The sequence below is a fragment of the Amyelois transitella genome, chromosome 4 (assembly GCF_032362555.1).
Source record: "Amyelois transitella isolate CPQ chromosome 4, ilAmyTran1.1, whole genome shotgun sequence".
Classification (NCBI taxonomy): Eukaryota; Metazoa; Arthropoda; class Insecta; order Lepidoptera; family Pyralidae; genus Amyelois; species Amyelois transitella.
The window spans coordinates 1,728,006-1,752,273 of NC_083507.1; the positions used below are offsets into that span (position 1 = coordinate 1,728,006).

At 39.4% G+C, this 24,268-nt stretch overlaps 1 protein-coding gene across 1 annotated transcript in view; it reads left to right on the plus strand.

Annotated features, from left to right (window-relative positions):
• The first annotated feature begins 843 nt into the window (after positions 1 to 843).
• The window catches only part of LOC106130966 (GTPase-activating protein and VPS9 domain-containing protein 1), a 39,670-nt gene continuing 16,245 nt past the window's right edge, over positions 844 to 24,268 (plus strand). Inside the window, exons 1-21 of the mRNA XM_060954265.1 lie at positions 844 to 1,149; positions 3,294 to 3,517; positions 6,519 to 6,686; positions 7,500 to 7,712; positions 8,576 to 8,759; positions 9,342 to 9,449; positions 10,477 to 10,569; positions 11,138 to 11,244; positions 12,097 to 12,246; positions 12,953 to 13,170; positions 13,798 to 13,900; positions 14,515 to 14,656; positions 15,076 to 15,182; positions 16,276 to 16,381; positions 17,158 to 17,281; positions 18,238 to 18,338; positions 18,886 to 18,984; positions 19,920 to 19,987; positions 21,033 to 21,159; positions 22,225 to 22,322; positions 23,714 to 23,950. Coding sequence (XP_060810248.1) covers positions 856 to 1,149; positions 3,294 to 3,517; positions 6,519 to 6,686; positions 7,500 to 7,712; positions 8,576 to 8,759; positions 9,342 to 9,449; positions 10,477 to 10,569; positions 11,138 to 11,244; positions 12,097 to 12,246; positions 12,953 to 13,170; positions 13,798 to 13,900; positions 14,515 to 14,656; positions 15,076 to 15,182; positions 16,276 to 16,381; positions 17,158 to 17,281; positions 18,238 to 18,338; positions 18,886 to 18,984; positions 19,920 to 19,987; positions 21,033 to 21,159; positions 22,225 to 22,322; positions 23,714 to 23,950 — 3,071 coding nt within the window. The 5' untranslated portion in view covers positions 844 to 855. The remainder of the gene's footprint in view (positions 1,150 to 3,293; positions 3,518 to 6,518; positions 6,687 to 7,499; positions 7,713 to 8,575; positions 8,760 to 9,341; positions 9,450 to 10,476; positions 10,570 to 11,137; positions 11,245 to 12,096; positions 12,247 to 12,952; positions 13,171 to 13,797; positions 13,901 to 14,514; positions 14,657 to 15,075; positions 15,183 to 16,275; positions 16,382 to 17,157; positions 17,282 to 18,237; positions 18,339 to 18,885; positions 18,985 to 19,919; positions 19,988 to 21,032; positions 21,160 to 22,224; positions 22,323 to 23,713; positions 23,951 to 24,268) is intronic.

Consider the following 24,268-nt stretch of genomic DNA (forward strand, 5'->3'; position numbering starts at 1 on the left):
CACGTTCACTTCTTATATTTGTCTGTACTTAATATATATTTGTTTACACCGCCATACCATTTTTCTATTAGTGAACGATAGAATATATAAAGTGAGGCAATAGCGCATTGCAGTGTTATTTGGTGACCGCACAGGGTGACCGACTATTCCAAGACTATGTTCGTTATGTTCTTCGTACCTTGGCTCGGACAAACAATGGTCTTTTCTTTCTTTTCTATATTATGGCTTCCACCGGACTTTCGGTGATTCTGCCAATGTCATGGTTTTAAGAGAATCTAATGGTCGGAGCATCCCTAGATCAACTTTCATTCATCATTTTACCTTAAGTTTTCAACTTCATTGCCAGAATTTGACAATTAGGATGACATTTATAAATGAAAGATAAAACGACGATGCAGCCAATCATGAATGCAGCCTAAGAATGCAGCTAAAAGAAAGGGATCTCTAATTTATTTGATTGGTCAGATAGTTATTTGCTGTTGTCGTTAACAAATTACGATTGGTCGGTTTATTTTAATTCATAAACAGTGGACATGAGACAGCGAGCGTAGGTTCGTAAAGGTATCTACATAGGTACCTCTTTTTTCGCGTTTCGCGTTCATTTTCAATTTTTCTCTTGTATTTTCTCGCTTTGGCAGTAAATAAATTCGTATCGATCATTTCTAAATACATACAGACATTTATTATGTTAAGATAAATCACAAATTCCGCGATTGAGATCAAAGATACGCGAGTTATACACAAGTGCAGTGTCAAAATGTTATAAAATAAAAGTATTGTTGTGACGTGAAAACACAATTATTTTGGAAAACCTACATGAACTGATGTTTGTGTTATAAATTAGTAAGATCAAGAATGATGCAGTCTACGTCCGAGGGTTGTATGAATATTGCGGAATTAGCGAACCAGCTGCGCAGGGAGAAAATTTTCATTAATTCCGAGCGGCAGCTGTTGCAAAGTCTGAATGAGGAGGTGGAGAGAAAGGCCCTGGAATTGCTGCAGGCGTCGTGGATATGTTCCCAGCAGCGTCAAAACCTCACCAACTTAATAACAGCCAAATGTGAAAGTGAGTCCATAGCAGCCTGCCAAAAAGCTAGTCTGCTTGAGAGAACAACTTTTATTGATGTCTACAAGGTTTTGAAATACAAGGTGAGTTTCTATTTTTTAGTTCTAACTAAGATAACAGAATAATTATGAATATAATCAGACCAATTATGATTTTTAAGCAGTAGTAGTTTAAAAACGTGCCTGTTTTGTAATAAAGCCAGCCAGTCAACAACATTTTGTATATCAGCATATGCATAAATTTTCCGACACATAAAATTGGTGTAATGTGTAATCATTCTCAAGAAATAATCAGTTGAGATAACTGTGTAACATTCCGTACCAGCATCCACCCACTTTTTCTAGATAACTGTTTGTCTACTATCTCTAATGATATTTGTATTATTAAAATGCTAGTTGTTGTAATAGAAATGTTTATTAATTATTTGTTGTGTATTGCTAATACTTAAGTAATATGGATATTAGTGTTATTAAATATTTTCTGTAGGAATAAACAAATATAAGTTTCAGTTCTTGATTTTTCTTAAAATGCTATTAATATTTGCTTTTGTAAAGAATATCTTAATCATGTCCATATACCTACTATGACTTAAAATATTTTTATTTCTATTAGTCCAGATAGAGCTATGCATTCTTTGTGTTGTTATACGTACATTGGTTTGTAGGTTGTAAATATATACATACATACATACCAACACACCTGTCTCTCATTTGGGGTAGGGAGAGACTATGGATTTACATATCATATTATAACTACTTTTTTCATGTACATGGTGTGCATTCATCCATGATTTGGATTTAAGAGAAATTTGTACATTTATTCTCCAGTGAAAATGCTGCAGTGTTGTTTGCTTCCGCTGCTTCTTCAATGCGTGCATGCCATGCCACGGGGGTAGTATAACTTTTTCTTAGTCTTCTTCCTGCCTAGAATATCGGCATTCTGAAATGTTACCAGCTGGACTTCTTTTTGTGAGAGTAGTTGTCATGCTCTTTGGTCTGTTCCTGTTTTGCATCACTGCAATTGCATTATACACTAAGTAATCACTTAATTATTTACTTTATATCCATACACATTATTCTGTGCCTACACGGCGGCGTTACAATACCCACATATTAATTTTATATTTACTTTTTGTTTTTTAGTAGATATCCACATTTACTTCAAATGGTGATAACTGAAAGTCGGGGATTTTGTACTCTTTCAGTGCAAAAATATCGCTGAGTTATGACCATTTTGACTTGCTACCTGTTTCAGTATTAAAGATTTTATATTGTTATATTTATTTTGTGTCTATAGCACAGACGAATAACCATTTCATCTATCTATCTAACCTTTCACTACAAAAATCTGCATTGCAAAATTGATCAGATTTATGAACTAAATTAGGAGTAGAATTTTATTTTTTGTGTTTAAAAAACCTATCTACATTAAATACTAGCTGTTAAGTTAATGAACTTGTGCCATACCGGCACTTTGGAATAGGACCATACCTACTATCTCTATCCAATGGACGCCCCGGCACAGGTTGCATTGGTCAGAGGGGAGTTGCTTGGTTTAAAAACCTTTTTTATAATAGGGGGAACATCCTTTTTCCGATGACCTCCTTTTTCCCCGGGGGAGTGTGGGACTTTTGGCACCAAGTACGCCAGCCTACCGCACTTAAACCCTTGCGGAGCTGCCGCCCTGCCATTTTGAAGGCACCATGGGATCGACTATGATGCTCTGGCGCGACTTTACCGGGTATTTTTACCTTTATGGACGACCAGTAAGTTGCTGGCCGCCCTTACCGCCCAGGGGATTTGTTTAAAAACCTAAGGGCTATTACAACCTTATGACAATTCAGGATAAGGTAAGGCAACCTTATCCAGAACTTTATAAGGGTGAGGATGTCACCAGGACTCCAGAAGGCAGAAGGGATAGAACTATAGCCAGTATATAAGTTGACAAAAACGTTAAATGTTATAATGTGAATAACATACTTTCTCTCAATTCAGCAATCATTGGTAGTATGGTAATATAAGTAAGTTTTGTTTTACAAATAAAAAACTAAGGAAGTACATACATACATACATAAAATCACGCCTCTTGCCCGGAGGGGTAGGCAGAGTCTCCCTCTTTCCACTTGCCACGATCGATCTCTGCATACTTCCTTCGCTTCATCCACATTCATAACTCTAATTATTTAATAGGAAGTATAATAATCATTACATCTTTTTGTTCAACATAGGAGGCATCAGCTCTCGGCGAACTCCTGGGATGGCTGCGCGAGTCGCCACATCTGATGGCGCTGTGTCTCCTCCTTGGCGAGGAGCATATGCCTCCGTCCCTGCCTTCGGCCCTGGTCTCTGGGCTGTACGGCAGCTGTCGGTCCCCGCCCGACCGGACCCGGCTGTTGGCTGTCATACGGTCTTTGATCAAACATCACATGGCACCGTCGAACGATCCTGCAAAGTAAGTTACTTGTTCTTCCTCACAATAATATATCACATAATATATATATATGCAAATATGTAATAGTGCCGTGTGGTTCCCGGCACTATTACAAAAAAGAATAGGACCACTCCATCTCTTTCCCATGGATGTCGTAAAAGGCGACTAAGGGATAGGCTTATAAACTTAGGATTCCTCTTTTAGGCGATGGGCTAGCAACCTGTCACTATTTGAATCTCGGTTCTATCATTAAGCCAAATAGCTGAACGTGGCCATTCAGTCTTTTCAAGACTGTTGGCTCTGTCTACCCCGCAAGGGATATAGACGTGACCATATGTATGTATGTATGTATGTATATATATATATACATATATTAATAATAAATATATATATTTATTTATTTATTATTAAAATCTCGTAGAAATATATCAATCTGAACAATGTATTCTCTCGTCCACATTATATTCTAAGTTTGGATATTTGTGAAGTTGATGTTGTTGAAGGAAATGGTGCAGTGCAGTTTGTTACCGCTTCTTCTGCATTGACGCCTTGGAAGCGGCACTTAGTTTTAAGTAATTTGTTTGACGTCAACCAATGTTGTGAAACCAAAAGATATGACAATTATTAAGCGATATGAAGTATCCTATAATAATGAATGAAAATTTTGAATTTGAAAGAAAAATCTTAGCAAAGCTGCCATCGGCCTTGGTCTCTGGGCTGTACGGCAGCTGCCGCTCACCATCCTGGACTGGACCAGCCTGTTGGCTGTCACAGGGTGTATGATCATGATCAAACATCATATGGCACCAACTTGATCTTGTTAAGCAAGTCATTCCATCCACATGAACCCATCTCTCTCATTGGCCCTGATCTTGAGGGATTATTAATTGCTTAGCGTAGCCCACGCTCACTGCCCTCATAAAAAAATATCCGTATATTTATTTCCTTACCGTGCGGTTCCCGGCACTAATAGAAAAGAAAAGACCATTCTATCACTTTCCCGTGGATGTAGTAAAAAGCGACTAAGGGATAGGCTAATAAACTTGGGATTGTTGTTAAAGGCGATGGACTAGCAACCTGTCACTATTTGTATCTCAATTCTATCATTAGCCATACAGTTCAACGTGGCCGTAAAGACTTTTCAGGACTATTGGCTCTGTCTACCACGCAGGGGATGTAGACGTAATTATATGTATGAAAATAATTTCTTTTTTTATATGTATACTTGTAAGATCTACTCATCACACATTTCTTATTTGCATTCACAATTTAACCTCCACTTCATGTTGTACCAAATGGTCTGATAAAAGAAAAATTCCAAGGACGTTGTATGTGACATCATCCATTCATGCTACATTGTTTGCATATCGTATAATGAGTGTACACACCGTGTGTGTTGCCGTTTGGTTCCCGGCATTGCCGTTTGGTTCCCGGCACCAATAGAAAAAAGAATAGGACCACTCCATCTCTTTCCCATGGATGTCGTAAAAGGCGACTAAGGGATAGGCTTACAAACTTGGGATTCTTTTTTAAGCGACAGGCTAGCAACCTGTCACTATTTGAATCTCAATTCTATCATTAAGCCAAATAGCTGAACGTGGCCTTTCAGTCTTTTCAAGACTGTTGGCTCTGTCTACCCCGTAAGGGATATAGACGTGATGATATGTATGTATGTATGTATGTAGTGTACACACAGACATATCGATGTTATTATTTATTGATAGATAAATCAAATGTGTCATTCTTTATTTAAATGAAAAAGTCGCGCGCTATGTCGACAATTTAGCTCTTACGCAGTGAGATTTAGAGCATATTGAATTGAATTTAAAATTAGAAATGGGATACCAGGGTTTAAGGCATGTTTTACTTGGTATTTCAATTCGGTTTTAAGAATTATACTCCGGATTACGATGTTATGGTACCACCCGTAAGACACTGTGGGGTAGCAAACTCGGAATCCGGTAGATAAATCCACTCCCAAAGTATCACTGAGGTTTTACTAGAAACTCATAGAATGTAAAGTTTATGCTGTGCAAAGACTTTTTTATTTATTACTAGCTGTCCCAGCAAATGTTGTTTTGCCATATAAATAATTTTTAAGTAATTTTTAGTTAAGAAGTAATGTTTATATTGAACAACTCTTATCACTAAGGGATATGAAAAATAGATGTTGGCCGATTCTCAGACCTACTCTCAATATGCTCACAGAATTTCATGAGAATCGGTTAAGCCATTGTGACACGAGAATTTTTTATATAAGATGTTTTTATACACTCTTAAGTGCTCAGGCTAAGGCTGGTAGGTTTTGTGAAAGCACGGGTTTATAACTAAGTGCTTAAACAATTTTAATTAAATTGAGCCTAAATTATCATGTTGGAGCTGTTAAAAATTTACGGACGATTATTATTTATATACTAGAGGCCGCCCGCGACTTCGTCTGCATGGAAACCCTATCAATCCCGCGGGATCTCGGGATAAAAATTGGCTTACGAGTTATTCTGGGTCATCAGCTACCCACATTTCAAATTTCATCATAATCGCTTCAGTAGTTTTTGTGTGAAAGAGTAACAAACATCCATACTGACATCCTGACATACTCACAAACTTTCGCATTTATAATATTAGTAGGATTTATGTACATCAAGGGGAAAAAAATACAATACAAATTAAACTAAAGAGAAACTTAGTTCAAGGGCACTACTTATTTCAAGAGAAATTTCCTCCAGCAGCCCCACGACAGGAAAGTGTAAAGAAGGGCATTGGTTTGTTTTACCTAATTTTTTTCTCCTATTTTTATTTGTTTAGCTATGGGGTTTATTCGCAACAATAGTGAATTTTCGCAACCCTGTTAGTTCTTTTGCTATGCTAAGATTTTTGGTCCAAACGTAAATTTTTTTCTATGTTGCGCCTGTATGAACTAATACTAATTATATCAATCATCTAAGTAAAGGAAGAGTTTTTTAATTAGGTATATCCATTATCATGAAATATTGTTTTTTAAACAATTGTGTTTTTTTTTCAGGTTATTCCGTTCCGGCAAATGCGCTTTGTCCCAACTGTTCGCGGTGTTTCGCGACGGTCACACTCCAGCCAAACAGTTCCTTGTTGCGACTCTGCAAGGCCCTGTCATGGCCGTGATGCAGGAGGACGAGTTCTTCTTGGATATAGACCCGGATAAAGCTATGGAGAGGTGTGTACATGCATAGAAATATTGGTATATTTATATTGGTACACATTATACCGACATCGTTGTTGTATCATCCTTTTTTGAAGTTGGTTATAAATAACAACGGTTGGCAAACGAGCTGCCAGAAATTAAGAAGCATAAAATACTTAAAAGCTTAAGATCAAAATACCTTCATGTGTATAACTTTGTGATTTTTTTTTGTTAGTAAGATAGGATACTTTTCATTCCTGTAAAAACTAAAGATCGCGTGGGATTTCCAAAATCTTTATTCTTTTGAAGGTGGCATAATTTCGCGCGTATAGGTGTTAGAGTATCTACTAAATTATAAAAAGAAAATCATGAAGGTGGCGCTTATAAATTAACTAAATTCGCGCGTGTAAATGGCGCTAAATATACAGATCTATAAATAAATAAATAAATATAAATATATACGGGACAAATTACCCTGATTGAGTTAGCCTCGAAGTAAGTTCGAGACTCGTGTTACGAGATACTAACTCAATGATACTATATTTTATAATAAATAGAAAATCTACTTAAATAGATACCCAAGACCCAGGTCAATCAGAAAAAGTTCTTTTCTCATCATGCCCTGGCCGGGATTCGAACCCAGGACACTCTGGTGTCACAGACAAGCGTACTACCGCTGCGCCACAGAGGCCGTCTTTATATATATTTATCTATACATATACATACATATGTGTATACAAAAGTTAATGTACTAATTATGCGAGTTTTTTTTAAACATATGGATACAGATCTATTCATGTGTATGTGTATACAAAAGTTAATGTACTAATTACGGGACACTCGCAGGTTCTCACCGGCGGATCGTCTCAAGAAATTCGGACAGCCCAACAGCGCAGAATACGCCGCCAAAGTTGCCCGCTACCGTAAATGGATAGTGCAATCGTTGTACAATTTGACGAGCAAATTTATAGCTTCAATGAGGGAACACTGGTCCAATTTCCCCGCCAGTATCGCGTGGTGTGTACAACAGGTGGTGCATCTGCTGAAACAACATTCCAGGTACAGATACATGATCACGTCTATACCCCCTTGCGGGGTAGACAGAGCCGGTGGTCTTGAAAGACCATTCCAGGTACAGCTATCGGTACATTAATAGTGTTTTACATGCATACATATGGTCACGTCTATATACCTTACGGGGTAGACAGAGCCGGTAGTCTTGAAAGATGAGAAAGGCCACATTCAGCTGTTAGGTTTAATCCTTGCAGACAGAGCTAACAGTCTTGAAAAGACTGATAGCCCCTGTTCAGCTGTTAGGTTTAACGATAGAATAGAGATTTAAATAGTGACAGGTTGCTAGATTGTCGCCTAAAAGATGAATCCCAAGTTTATATGCCTATTCCTTAGTCGTCTATTACGACATCCATGGAAAAAAGATGAAGTGTTTTTTTTCCTTGGTGCCGGGAACCACTCGGCACACGGCACTGAACGAGAAACTATGCGTTTAATTATTACTATTAGGTACATACATACATACATATGGTCACGTTTATATCCCTTGCGGGGTAGACAGAGCCAATAGTCTTGAAAAGACTGAATGGACACGTTCAGCTATTTAGCTTAATGATAGAATTGAGATTCAAATAGTGACAGGTTGCTAGCCCATCGCCTTAAAAAGAATCCCAAGTTTGTAAGCCTATCCCTTAGTCGCCTTTTACGACACCCATGGGAAAGAGATGGAGTTGTCCTACTACATACATACACATACATAAAATCACGCCTCTATCCCGGAGGGGTAGGCAGAGACTACCTCTTTCCACACTAGTTGTCCTATTCTTTTTTGTATTGGTCCCGGGAACCACACGGCACATATACTATTAGGTAGGTATTTAAAAATTAAAAAGCTGTTAATTCTTCCACAGAATATCAGCAGCCGACCTCCACGCCATCTGCACGGAGATGGTGCTGGAACAGCTGATCTGTCCGGCCATAGTGCGCCCGGAGCAGCACGGGGTGGTAGACGTGCCCGTCTCCTACATAGCGAGGTTCAACCTCATGCAGATAGAGATCATCGTGCGCAGGCTCTGTCTAGCCCGTTACCACGAGGTGAGAGCGATCTACTGTGTACTCTCTCGTCCACATTCTAAGTTTAATTGATATTGTGAAGTTGACGTTGTTGAAGAAAATGCTGCGGTGCAGTTTGTTACCGCTTCCACTGCACTGACGCTTTGGAAGCGGCAGTGAACTTGGTTTCTAAGTAATTTATTTGACGTCAACCAATGTTGTTAAACCATACGTTTTGACGATTATTAAGCGATACGAAGTATACTGTAATAGTGGATAAAATTTTTGAATTGTCTATATTGTTAGAATAGAAAAGATTTATTTTCAAAATTGGATGCTTATTAACGTCGTATAACTTAAATCTAATTGTATCTACTGCCGGTTCCAAAGCGCATGTGTGGAAGACGCGGCGGAACAAACTACACTGCAGCATTTTCACCGGACGTCGATTTTCAAATGTAGATCTCTTAAATTTAAATCGTGGACGAATGCACATTGTCTGCATTAGAAAATGTAAATTAGTATAAAACTTTATGATTTCAATACGAATATTATGTATATATCTATAGATAAATATGTACATACTGTTCAAATTATGATAATAACATGACAAAAATGTTACAGCCGGAAGCGAAAACCCGCGATTTGTATTCCAAATTCGAGCGAAGCTGCGTGTCGTCGCTAGTCGACGCTGTGTGCGGAGAAGCGCTTGCGCCTTGCACGATGCCACAGGTATGTTTGTTTGTTTATTTATTTATTTAATAATTTATGTACACAGAAAACATTGAGAAAAATAAACAAAATTACAAATGTCTAAACAAAATTACAAATGTCTAAACTACACAAAATCTGCTTATTTCAAAAGAAATCTCTTCCAGCAGACACGAGATAGGACACATGATGGAAAGGGTGACAGGCGTGTACTCCACTCACACAACTAATTATAGACATACATAAACAAATTCATAAATAAAATATAATAAAATAAAAATGTAAATACCAAATAATAAACTTACATAAAATATCCTACTAATATTATAAATGCGAAAGTTTGTGGTTCCCGGTACCAATAAAAATAAGAATAGGATCGCAATATCTCGTTCCCATGGATGTCGTAAAAGGCGACGTAAGATTTTAAACATGGGATTCTTCTTTTAAGCGATGGGCTGGCAACCTGTTACTGTTTGAATCTCAATTACATCATTGAGCCAGACAGCTGAGCGTGGCCTGTCAGTCTTTCCAAGACTGTTGGCTTTGTCTACCCCGCAAGGGATGTGGACGTGATTATATGTATTTATTTATCTGTGTTATTTGTCCCGGATATATTCATTTATTATTTATGCCGTGTGGTTACCGGCACCAATATTAAAAAAGAATAGGACCACTCCATCTCATTTCCCATGGATGTCGTAAGAGGCGACTAAGCTTGTAAACATAGGATTCTTCTTTTAAGCGATGGTCTGGCAACTTGTCACTGTTTGAATCTCAATTATACCTATCATATAGTCAAACAGATGAACGTGGCCTATCAGTCTCTTCAACACTGTTGACTCTGTCTATATATATACATACGTATATTTATTTATACATACATACATAAAATCACGCCTCTTTATCGGAGGGGTACGCAGAGACTACCTCTTTCCACTTGCCACGATCTCTGCGTACTTCCTTCGCTTCATCCACATTCATAACTCTCTTCATTCTTAATTCATCTCTTCATTTATTTATTGATAACTGAAACTTTATTTTGTTTTAGCCTGATTCAACGTCGCCGGCCACACCGCTGCGCACCGACGTGACGCCGCTCACCAGCGTGGCGCTGTTCACGGCTCACGACGTACATTTGTTGGTATGCCAACCTTACATTTTAATCATTACTTGTTACTAATGTATGACGATTTATTTTTCTAATTAGATTTGATGTGATGCTTTCATTGGTGGAGATGAGATCTTTGATAAATATATCTGTGGCTCTATCCACGCTGTCATTGGTCGGCCGCTCGTCCAATCAGGACGACACGTTTCAATCGTATACTAACTCACCAACTACATCGTGCTTAAGGTGTCCCATAATAATGAATAAAAGTTTTGAATTTGAATTTGGAAATGTCATATAAATAAATAAAATAAATAAATATATACAGAACAAATTACACAGATTGAGTTAGCCTCGAAGTTCGAGACTTGTGTTACGAGATACTAACTCAACGATACTATATTTTATAATAAATACTTATATAGATAAACATCCAAGACCCAGACCAATCAGAGAAAGTTCGTTTCTCATCATGCCCTGGCCGGGAATCGAACCCGGGACCTCCGGTGACATAGACAAGCGTATTACCGCTGCGCCACAGAGGCTGTCCTATATGAACAAGATTTCAATATCAATATTATATTTCTTTTTTATATTTCAGATAACATTCCTGAAGCGTATCTCATCGAAGTTGAACAACAATACTCCATGTTTGACGGCCGAGGAGCACGCAAGCAATGGAGCCGTCGCCGAAGCCGGCGGCTTTAAGTTAGTATATATCAAGAAATTTTATAAAGGTCAGGCCGGGTCAGGTCGGGTCACTTTTAGGGTGGAGGGGGTGACCGTGCACATTACAGGCGAGCTCAAAAGGCCAAGTCTTGTTAACAAAAGTTAGTCTTTCTCCTGTTCTGCAAAGAATGTAATAGAAAATTAATTAATACATTTTTGGTTTTTTTAGGTGCATGCATACTTAGCTGTACATGAAATTTTGCACGCACATTACGTATCAAATTTGCGAGTAGATTAAATTGTTTATATAATCGTGTCCATATCGGCCATCACGCCACTTTCCTGTCGGGGTAGATGAAGCCAACAGTCTTAAAAAGACTGACAGGCCACGTTCATCTGTTAGGCTTAATGTGAGAATTGAGATTCATATAGTGACAGGTTGATAGCCCGTCGTCTAAATGAAGAATCCCAAGTTTATAAGCCTATCCCTTTGTCGCCTTTTACGACATCCATGGGAAGGGGATGGAGTGGTCCTATAGATTCATATAGTGACAGGTTGCTAGCCATTCGCCTAAAAATAGATTCCCAAGTTTATAAGCCTATCCCTTTGTCGCCTTTTATGACATCCATGGGATGGAGATGGAGTAGTCCTATTCTATTTTCTTTTGTTGGCGGGAACCACACGGCAATTATATTTATTTTTTACCAAAACGACGAGACCAAGCTGAAGAAGTATGCAAGGACCTATCAAGTGACCTTTATAAGACGAAATATGTTGTCACTGCCTACCCTTCCGAGAAAGTCGCGCGATTCTATGCCTGTGTGTATAAATTCTAGTATTCTCTCCCACAGCGATGCAGGCAACGAGAACCGGCTACCGTCCAACTCGAGCGCCGGTTCGCTGTCGTCGAGCGGCTCAATGTCCTCATTCTCCGATGGGCACGCTGCGCAACTGGCAACCTTACTGCAAACGGTCGAGCACAATGCGAGGGACCGACTCCACGACTTGCTGAGGAAAATGCCGGATCTCGCGGATTACAAGTGGGTCTTCAAAGTTTTTTTTTTCTATTTTTCAGGGTCAGACATCATATTCAGGGTGATTTTTATTGGTGGAGAAAATTATTTGGACGATTGACAATGAGTGGTACCTAATAATACATACATACATACATATGGTCACGTCTATATCCCTGGCGGGGTAGACAGAGCCAACAGTCTTGAAAAAACTGAAAGGCCACGTTCAGCTGTTTGGCTTAATGATCGAATTGAGATTCAAATAGTGACCGGCTAGCAACCTGCTAGCCCATCGCCTAAAAGAAGAATCAGCCGCCTTTTACGACATCCATGAGAAAGAGATGGAGTAGTCCTATTCTTTTTTCTATTTGTGCCAGGAACCACACGGCAGAACATATTCAGGATGAATTTTATTGGTGAAGAAAATTTGGACGATTAAATGAGTGGTAAAAAACAGTTGCATTTAAAACCTTTGTGGCTTTAAAAGAAGAGGTCCAAGCATACTTTATTAATCTAAAAACCATTTATCCACTGGAAAAAGTTTCATGACGTCATTTGTGTTATTTCATAACTCAAACTAGACTAACCACTAAGAAAACGAAGAAATATTTATTGTAATGAATATTTAACATACATATAGGTGCGTCTTTATCCCTCGCGGGGTAGACAGAGCCAATAATCTTGAAAAGTTTGATAGGTCACGTTCGGCTGTTAATGAAAATGTAACTTTCAGACAATCATCCCCAACCGAGTCCAAAGACTTGGTCATCGAGAACGGCCACAGCAAACGTGGCATTTTATCCAAGATGGCGAAGCCACGCCTACCGCGCAGTGGCAGCGCTACATCCGGATTGGACGAGCGGCCGGCCAATGGCAGCGTGGACAGCGCCACAGATAACTTAGAAGTGTGGATCATAAAGTTGGCCAACGTTGAGGAACACGATGTAGTCGGTAAGTTATGTTTTAATAGTATACGATTGAAACGCGACGACCTGATTGGACGAGCGCCCGACCAATTGCAGCGTGGACAGCGCCACAGATAACTTAGAAGTGTGGATCATCAAGTTGGCCAACGTTGAGGAACACGATGTTCAAAAGTATGCGATAGGAAAGCGATATTCTGATTGGACGAGCGGCCGACCAATAGCAGCGCTGACGGCGCCACAAATGTTGATATCAAGCTGGCCTATGTTGAGGAACATGATGTAAATGACTCTGTTTCTCTTCACAGTTTAACTCTTAAAGCTTTGATTTTCGACATTTTTTATCCACTTTGTACGGTTTTCAGCAGTCCTATGTAGTGGTCGTAACAATGACTACGTCTGGATCCGACTAGCATTAAAATCTACAGACGTTCTAGCAAAAGGTCTGGTCAAGAGTACCCGAAACTGACGAGCTTGTATGAAGAGAGTTATGAATGTGGTTGAAGCAGAAGCAAGCAGAATGAAAGAAGTATACAGAGATTGTGGCAAGTGAAAAGCCCTCAAAACCCCTCCGGGAAAGAGGCGTGATTTATCTATGTATGTACTTCTTCAAATATGAATCATAATCAATCTAATTGGTTGGTGTATCCATCAGGTCTGATGCCGGAGTCGAAGGTTCTGGAGTGCTACGCGGCGTGCGATGAAGACGTGCCGCTACATACTCCTGGAAGTGGCGCGCCCGTTCAGAAACGAACCAGGTATATAACTTACATTGATGACTTGATGATCTTAGTTCTTTGTCTTACTGAATGTTGTGTCTGAGATCGGCTTTCTATAACTTTGATCGAGTCGACCTTAGTTGTTTCGAGGTACAGGCAAGTGATTGTACTCGACAGGTCTTCGTGTTATTAATTCAACAAAGTGATTATATGAATGAATGGATAAAAGTTTATTAGCATCACACATTACATCTGACACTTAAGTACTTATTTAAAGTAGAAACGCAGTGACAAACAATGGAACGTATTATTATATGGAACGGAACTTAGCATTATTTACTTAGAACAAAATACAAAGTTTGAAAAACATGATAATATGAAGCTGGGATTACCACAAAATGCCTCACTTCTTGGCTGCTCAAAGTACCAGAAACCATAGTGTATTTGATTCTTCACTAAGAAAAAAAAAGAAAGTTTTTGCGTAAATTTCGTTTTGTAATAGTTCTACATTTCATAACATGCATATATACAGTCATGTCTATATCCCTTGCTGGGTAGATAAAGCCAACAGTCTTGAAAAAACATATAGGCCACGTTCAGCTTTTTGGCTTAATGATAGAATTGAGTTTATCATACCTGTTTCCTCTATTTAGGTTTTCGGTGTCCCACGACGAGGTGTCCCTGGGGAACACCTCAGACAACCTCGAGGCGGTGTCGGAGGCAGCCTCCAACCACAGCGTCACCTCCAGTCTCGAGTTGGAGACAGAGGACCAGAATGACAACCTCTCTGATATGGTAACACTAACGAGTGCCCGTAGCATCTCTTCTGTGGGAATTCCCAAACTTAATTGGGACCAGTCCTAGCAGTTTTTTATACATATATATATATATATATATATATAATCACATCTTTAACCCTTGCGGGAGAGCCAACAGTCTTGGAAATACTGAAAAACCATGTTCAGCTGTTTGGCTTAATGAGATAATTGAGTTTCAAGTAGTGACAGGTTGCTAGCCTATCGCCAGGTTTATAAGACCTATTCCTTAGTCGCCTTTTCTACATCCATGGGAATAATATGCAGTGGTACTATTCTAAAGTGTCGAAAACCAAACGGTAAAGGTATAACGGTTGTTTAAGTGTGTACGCAGCTTAACTTATTAGATGGAGAATCTTGATTAGGTTTTGCTTAAATAACCAAAGTATATTGAACCAGGTGTCAGCGAATGTTAGCGGTCGCGGGAGTCCCAACATTTCTGGTCGAGAGACACCGTCCTCGCAAGTAACTGAAGGCGACGCCGCGGTAGACGGCCCTCCTAGACGGTAAGTGATAAAAAAATTACTAGTATAAATTGAACCAGGGTGTAAAACAATTTTGAAACCGTGAGAGGTCCAGCAAATCTGGTTATTAAAAAAAAGACGACCAGTTGAATTTGAACCTGGCTTGTATTATTATTACTAACGATGAGAGCTCTAATATGTCTGGACCAACACTGTCCTCGCAAAATTACGAAGGGCGCGCTGCAGCAGATGGCCCTTCAAGGTCAAATATTTATGAAGTACCATACCGTATTACCGTAATACGTATTCATTATCGACCAACATATATTGAACCAGCATGTAAAACAATTCAATAAGCGTGAAAGGTTTAGAAATTTTGGTTGTTAATGAAAAACAAACCAATTTATTTTTAACTTCTTTTGTTGTTAGAGACATCTTGTCCTCGCAAATAACCTACGATATGTGGTTGTGGAACATTTAAATATATTCAAATTAAAACGAACTATTTTATACGAACTCTCGATTTATGTGCGATAATCGATGATGATTATAAAATAGCTAATCTTATAGTTTGAAACACAATTTGTACTTTTAAAGAAGTTCACATTCTGTTTTATTTATTTTTAAACATTATTGAACAAAAAATAAAAATGTACAAAGGGCGGACTTAATGCCGTTTGGCATTCTCTATCAGTCTACCAGCTGACCGAACAGAAAACCTGTTTACGCTATTTGCTAATCAGAAACTACCTTTAGAAATATTCATACTAAATCTTAGTTTTGTTGCTATGTCCTAATTAATTAATTAATTGAAATGTTTGACGTTCCGAATTTGTATAAATACGGATTATATATTGTACTAGTTGTGCCCGCGACTTCTTCTGCGTGAAATAGTTATTTTGGGCATCATTGAAGCCCTCAAGGATGAGTAGTCCATTATTTCTTCGCTCCTCATAGTTGCAGCGTGATGTTATATAGCCTGAAGCGTTCCTCGATGAATGGTCTATTCAACAAAAAAAGAATTTTTCAATTCGAACCAGTAGTTCCTGAGATTAGCACGTTCAAAGAAACAAACAAACAAACTCTTCAGCTCTATAAATTAGTAAAGATTTGATCGATTGATACAATTTCATAGGCTTCCACAAAACGTGCCGGTGAGCCAGGCGGGGAGCGCTCAAGCTAAGTTGATGAAGCAGACGAGGAATGACATCGACGACAAGTTCTGCAAGTTTGAGATCAAGGTATGTGCGACATATACAAACATACATATATACATACATATATATTCATACATACATAGATACATACATACATGAAATAACGCCTCTTTCCCGGAGGCGTAGTCAGAGACCACATCTTGTCCACTTGCCACGATCCTTGCATACTTCTTTCGCTTCGACCACATTCATCCACATTCATCTTACTTTCATAACTCTCTTCATACAGGCTCGTCGGTTTAGAGTACTTGACCTGAGCTTTTCCCAGAACGAATACGTTTGTATGGGCCTTCCCACTCCAACAGTCCCATTCACACGACACGATAAACAGTTGATTATGCATACCAAATTAAATATAAATCTCTCTCATCTTTGTGCATTACCAATTGCAACCCTCGCACAGTGCTTCGGGGCCTGGGGTCCGCATTCCTCTATTTTGTGTTTACACTTTCTCTGATCTGCGGCGTCTTTTCAGACCATTGGAATGCATATTATACATACATACATATGGTCACGTCTATATCCCTTGCGGGGTAGACAGAGCCAACAGTCTTGAACTTGAAACTGAATGGCCACGTTCAGCTGTTTGGCTTAATGATAGAATTGGGATTCATATAGTGACAGGTTGCTAATCCATCGCCTAAAAAAGAATCCAAAGTTTGTAAGCATATCCCTTAGTCGCCTTTTACGACATCCATGGGAAAGTGATATTATCTTAAAACGCATATTATCTTGAACGAAATCCATCAAATTCAACATAAATATGTATACATAATTATGTAAATTAATTGTGTTACCAGAAAATGCTGGAAGGCGACGAGACGATCAGCATAATGTCGGACACGTGGAGCACCGACGTGCTCGCCTCCGACTCGGAGACCATCGGCGACTCGTGCGACCACGCGCAGCTGCACGCCAACCAGGGTGCGTTTGTTTGGGAATTGTTTCAATTAGGAATAGCGCCATCTATTGGCAGGAATGAAAACATAACTAAATTAGAGGTAGCGCCATCTATTGGTAGGAATTAAAATTAAATTTGGAACAGCTCCATCTTTAGGCAATAATCAATTACAATGCTAATATGAACTTGCCTCCGACTCCAAGACCATAGGCGACTACTGTGACCACACGCAGTTTCACGCCTACCAGGTTTTGTTTATCTGAAAATTATATAAACTATGTATGTACAACGCAATCTAACGGTTTACATAGTAAATTTGTAGAAATTAGGTGTATCTAATGATAAAATCTAAATTAGCGCCATCTAGCGCGGCAATAATGTATTAATTTGTAAATTGCTCGAGTGGAATGTATGTAGATCTGGTCGCTGTATCTCCTAATAAATATACATACATACATTCATATGATCACGTCTATATCCCTTGCGGGGTAGACAGAGCCAACAGTCTTGAAAAGACTGAATGGCCACGTTCAGCTATTTGGCTTAGTGATAGAACCGAGATTCAAATAGTGACAGGTTGCTAGCCCATCGCCTAAAAGAGGAATCCTAAGTTTATAAGCCGATCCCTTAGTCGCCTTTTACGACATCCATGGGAAAGAGATGGAGTGGTCCTATTCTTTTTTGTAATAGTGCCGGGAACCACACGGCACAATAAATATACTTAAAAATATTGGTATAATTTGACAAAGGTATGGATGAGAATGCAAGTATATTATCAGAGACGACGATTCGCGGACTCGTTCGCCTTCGGTTTATACTCAGTCCGGGTAAATTAAGATTCTAGCTTGCAAGACGCGTAAATTAAGGTTCTAGCTTGTAAGACGCGTAAATTATGATTCTAGCTTGTAAGTGCAAGTTAAGGTACACATTCTTACTTCGGTTTGTGCTCAAGTTTAACACAATTTTGTTTACATCGCAGCGACCAACGCTAATGTGATAGCTCCGGACGTGTCTGAAACTGCCAGCGAGTCCGCCTGGTCCATGGACGTACTCGCATCGGACAGCGACAGGAACACTGAGGTAGGTATATTTTTTTTTTAACCCCTAGAATGCACAGGGAGGGTTAAGTATCGTGATAGTAATGTCTATGGAATTTATGGAACTGAGGTATATTTTTTAACCCCGACTGCATACGCAGGGTTAACTACACGATAGTTATGTCTATGGAATTTATGGTACTGAGGTATATTTTTTAACCCCCGACTGCACAGGGAGGGTTAACTATCGTGATGTACACATACATACGTACATATGAAAAAATCATAGAATTGAGATTCAAATAGTGACTGGTTGCTAGCCCATCGCCTACAAGAAGAACCCCAAGATTATTAGCCTACCCCTTAGTCTGCTATTACTACACCCATGGGAGAGATATGGAGTGTTCCTATTCTTTCGTGCTGGAAACCACACGGCTAAAAAAGAAAGTTTGTAAGCCTAGTCTAGCCCTTAGTCGCCTTTTACGACATCCATGGGAAAAAGATGGAGTGGTGCTATTCTTTTTTGTATTGGTGCCGGGAACCACACGGCACAAAAAAAATCTGTATAATATTAATTTGTTTTAACACAGGTGGACACAGACGACTGCGTGTCGGTGGCGGCACGCTCCGACACGTCGTGGCCACGTCGCCCGTCACACCACGAGGACAACTTGCCGGCCAGAGTTCAGGTAACTGTTACACGTTTATCTTATATATATATATATATATATATATATATATATATATATAATTCTCGTGTCACAATGTTCGTTAGTTACTGTACTCTTCGTGACGGCTTGACAGATTGTCATGAAATTTTGTGGGTATTGAGTAGGTCTGAGTATCGGCCAACATCTATTTTTCATACCCCTTAGTGATAAGGGTTGTCGACCGTTATAATTATTTTTTTACTAGAAATTACTTAAGATTTATTTATATGGCAAAACAAAGTTTGCCGGGACAGCTAGTAGTAAATAAATTATACATATATACTATATAGTCAGGTCTATATCCCTTGCGGGGTACAGAGAGCCAACTGTCTTGAAGAAACTGATACGGCCACGTTCAGCTGTTTGGCTTTATGATGTGGAATTGAGATTCAAAGTAGTGATACGTTGCTAGGCCATCTCCTAAAAGAAGAATCCCAAGTTTATAAGCCTACCCTTTAGTCGCCTTCTACGACATCCATGGGAACGAGATGGAGTGGTCCTATTATATTTTTTTATCGGTGCCGGATACCACACGACACTAACTTTAGCTTTAAATATTTTATATTATTAAAAAGAGGGGGGAATGTTGCGGCCTCTCAAGCCTCCGTGGACAGACATACTTTCTGATTTGACATTTAGTCGAACGAAACTGACAGATTAATAAAAAAGAGTAAAAGTATGCAGAGATCGTGGCAAGTGGAAAGAGGTAGTCTCTGCCTACCCTATGTTAATAAAAAAAGGACTACCGATATGACTGACAAGACTACGACTAGACATACATACATACATAAATCACGCCTCTTTCCCGGAGGGGTAGGCAGAGATCACATCTTTCCACTTGCCGCTATTATTGACGACAAGACAAGACGATATATAGCTAAAACGATGATTTTAATTGTTATTATTTTTCGCAGAACGGGAGTTTCAAACGTCCCGATGTTGGCAGCCCGAGACACACGGTCAAGCCGAGTTTGACTAACAGGTAAAGGAATAATCACGATTTGAACCTTGAAACCTTAAAAATAAAGTCTGAAACTGTGTGGCGACATCTCTACGCCACACGTCACAACAGCCAATCACACAACAACTGTCAATCAAAATGACGCGCTCAACCAATAGCAGCGAAGAATCTAAATCGCGCAAACAAAGTTGTCGCGGATTGGAGCATAAATACAACACTTTCAACTCAACATCGTCATTAGCGCGGTTCCCCAGGCATTACACCTAGCTTAGCGGAAGATCTTCCCTTTGCTCGCTCCCGCTACAACTGTTTTCTAATGGTAATTTTTAACGAACGGTTTAACGATATAATTTAAAGCCTGTTTTGCGAAGTTGTCGGAATCTTGCATCTGACCCAAAAAAGGTCCCGGGTTGGATTCCCGAGGTCACGTCACGAAGCGAACTTTTTGACTGATCGGCCTGAATTTATATAGGTCAGTGCTTAAAAAAAAAATTCGAAGTTTCGAAATTATTTTCAATCTGTTACCGCTTCTTTTGCTAGCTTCGCTTTCGTTTTGGAAGCGGCAATAAACTTAAAGTAATTTATTTGACGTCAACCAATGTTGTAAAACCAAATTACATACATATGTTCACGTCTATATCCCTTGCGGGGTAGACAGAGACAGAGCCAAGTCTTGAAAGGACCGAATGGCCACGTTTAGCTATTTGGCTTAATGATAGAATTGTGATTCAAATAGTGACAGGTGGCTAGCCCATCGCCTAAAAAAGAATCCCAAGTTTGTAAGCCTATCCCTTAGTCGCCTTTTACGACATCCATGGGAAAGAGATGGAGTGGTCCTATTCTTTTTTGTATTGGTGCCGGGAACCACACGGCACCATGTAAAACCAAATTATATGACAATTATTAAATAATATTAAATATTCCATAATAATGAAAAATAAAAAATTTTGTATTCGAATCTGCGTCATTTGTCCTACCTTTTTTAAATTCGATAGTAATTAATTGTACTTACAGTATTTTTTCTTTCTCACTCCTCATGAAACCTCGTTTAATATTTTAATTTCAGGGGCGGAGGCTACCTCAGCGCCACAGCGGCGATATCGCGCGGCGGAGAAGTGGGGCTGCCGGCCGCGCCCGCCCACCAGCAGCACTTCATGGAGAACAGGAAGAGCATACTGGTCAACGGGTACCCGGTCAGTGGTCATATATATGGGGATACTAGAGGCCGCCCGCGACTTCGTCCGCATGGAAACCCTATCAATCCCGCGGGAACTCCGGGATAAAAAGTAGCCTATGTGTTATTCTGGGTCTTCAGCTACCTACATACCAAATTTCATGGTAATCGGTTCAGTAGTTTTTGCGTGAAAGAGTAACAAACATCCATACAAACTTTCGCCTTTATAATTCGCCTTTATAATAGTAGTAGGATGGGGATATGGGGTTCATCACAATGTTGGCATCCCGATTCATATTTGTATAAATCTACACACACACACACATGGTCACGTCTATATCCCTTGTGGGGTAGACAGAGCCAATTGTCTTGAAATGACTGATCGGCCACGTTTAGCTGTATGGTATAATGATAGAATTGAGATTCAAATAGTGACAGGTTGCTAGCCTATCGCCTAAAAAAAAGGATCTTAAGTTTGTTATCCTCCCTTAGTCGCCTTTGACGATATACGTACGACGTTTCGACGACGTATGAATCTATTGTTCATAAATAGATAGATAGATAAAACTCTTTATTGCACCATAAGAGTAAAATATACATAACAGCATCAAACAGACAGAGATGGTACAAAGGCGGCTAATGTAATCCCTTGCAGTCAACCTTTGGGTGGAAGGAAAAGTAACAGGAGATTGGCGTTGGCGCAGAGCAAGATAAATAATATTTTAAATATAATACAAGATATACCTTATATAATACATATATACACATTATAACTAGCATGAGCTACTAGCAACAGCATGAGTTGATAACCCGTGAAGAGTTAACAAGAAACAAATAAACTTACTTTCGAATTTATAAACCCTCTTTCGAATCTATCGATATGTCCGCCTTTGTACCTCATTACCTGTGTTTCTTTTTATTTTTTCTTTGCCTTATGGTGCAATAATGCTATCTATCTTTATATCCATCTCAATTCCATTATTAAGCCAAAAAGCTGAACGCGACCTTGCAGTCCTTTCAAGACTTGCCTCTGTCCTCCCCGCAAGCGCTACAGCCGCGTACTAACGCCCCGCTGCGCGCGCAGGTGATGACGTGCTACGCGGCGTCGGCGCCGGAGAGCCCGGGCGCCGCCACTCCCGCGCAGCTGCCGGCCGACGTCTTTGACTACGTGCCGCAGGGCAGGTAATTATATTTTCAAATATATTATACTAGCGACCCGCCCCGGCTTCGCACGGGTGCAAAATTCGGAAAAAATCAATTATTTTTATATTATCAAAATAGCACCACATCACTTTTTGATAGTCAATATTTACATAGTATTTACCTGCCTCATATACCTATATGTATATGTATGCCTTCTTTTCATATATAGATATTTATTTTTATAAATCCTGTAAGGTTAAGCCTGCGTACGCAATGTAAGCGGCAAGAAATGTAAGAATTTACGACACCACATTAGAAACCCTGAAAATAACAGTATTTCTCCATTATTTAATAGATGTTATTATACATAAAAACCTTCCTCTTGAATCACTCTACCTGTTACAAAAAACCGCATCAAAATCCGTTGCGTAATTTTGAAGATTTAACCATACAGACAAACAGACTAAAATAACGACTTTGTTTTATACTATGTAGTGACTATCTCTTGTTTTTTTTTTTTTTGCTGTCATGATATCACGTTGGATTCTATAATAATTTAATTCATTCATTCATATGAAGTCGCAAAAGGCGACTAAGGGATAGGCTTATCAACTTGGGAGTCCTATTCTAGGCGATGGGCTAGCAACCTGTCCCTATTTGCATATCAATTCTATTTAAAAAACCAAACAACTGAACGTGGCCTATCAGACCCTTCAAGACTGTCGGCTCTGTCTACCCCGCAAGGGATATGGACGTGATGATATGTATGTATGTATGTATCTATACTGCACGGGGAATATAAAATAATTATATGCCAAATTTGAGCTTCCTACGCTCAGAATTCTGGATAGTGCGTTGTTGTCTGTGGTTTAAGCAGTAACGCAAGTGATTGTTAATATACAAATGTATTTTGGTATCATTAAATTGCGTAACGTACGCTTGGTTCAATAAACGAAGCGTAAAATATATTCTCTTGAATGAAGCATCCATCATCCACAGTCACAGTTTTTATGCGACCAATTTAAGATGAACATTCTTCGGCGGTCTTTAACGAGGACCGACTGAAACTCGACCCGGGCGCAAATAAGCTCGTGAATCAGTTTAAATAAATAATAAATAAATAAATATTACACAGATTGAGTTAGCCTCGAAGTAAGTTCGAGACTTGTATTACGAGATACTAACTCAACGATACTATATTTATATAATAAATACTTATATATAGATAAACATCCAAGGCCCAGGCTAATCGGAGAAAGTTCGTTTCTCATCATGCCCTGGCCGGGATTCGAACCTGGGACCCTCGGTTGCACAGACAAGCGCACTACCGCTGCGCCACAGAGGCCGTCAAGAGTTTTTTTGTCACAACGAAGAAAAGAAAAGAAAAAGGGTTTAAAAACAAAAAAATTTGGACCTTTAATTTTTTTCAGCGGCAGCGCCCAAACTGAGTCAACATTGGAGGCGAACAGCCAATCGGACGCGACCAGCCAGTGGGTGGACGACAGCTTCCCCCCCCACCACTCCCCCTCCAAGTACTCGCTGCCAGCGAAACCCTACGACGACCACGATCTCATGGACAGATCGCTCAATTCCAGCGAGAGCTCGTTCAATGCGCTGTCGGTGTCGCAGTATGGCAGATACGATAATGAGGAACAGCCCGAAGCCAGGTGAACTGTTTGTTTATATGTGTCAGGGTTTCTCAAACTTTCGGCTTTACGAATCTACTCTTTAAATTTACAAGTGACCGCGAATCCCTTAATAACTAAAAAATTTGTAAAAAAATGATTAATTTGACTGTTGAAGACAATAAGGTTTTTATTTGAATAAAAGGTAACACATACAGTATCAAAATCTTTGTAATGTTAATTTGATGGGTGTGCTTGTTTCTTGTCGCAAATGCGAGAGCGTAAGGTGAATTCAGTCAGTCGCGTGCGCACCGCCATGTGTGCCTGCTAGCTATCAGACCACCATTACGTAAATTTTGT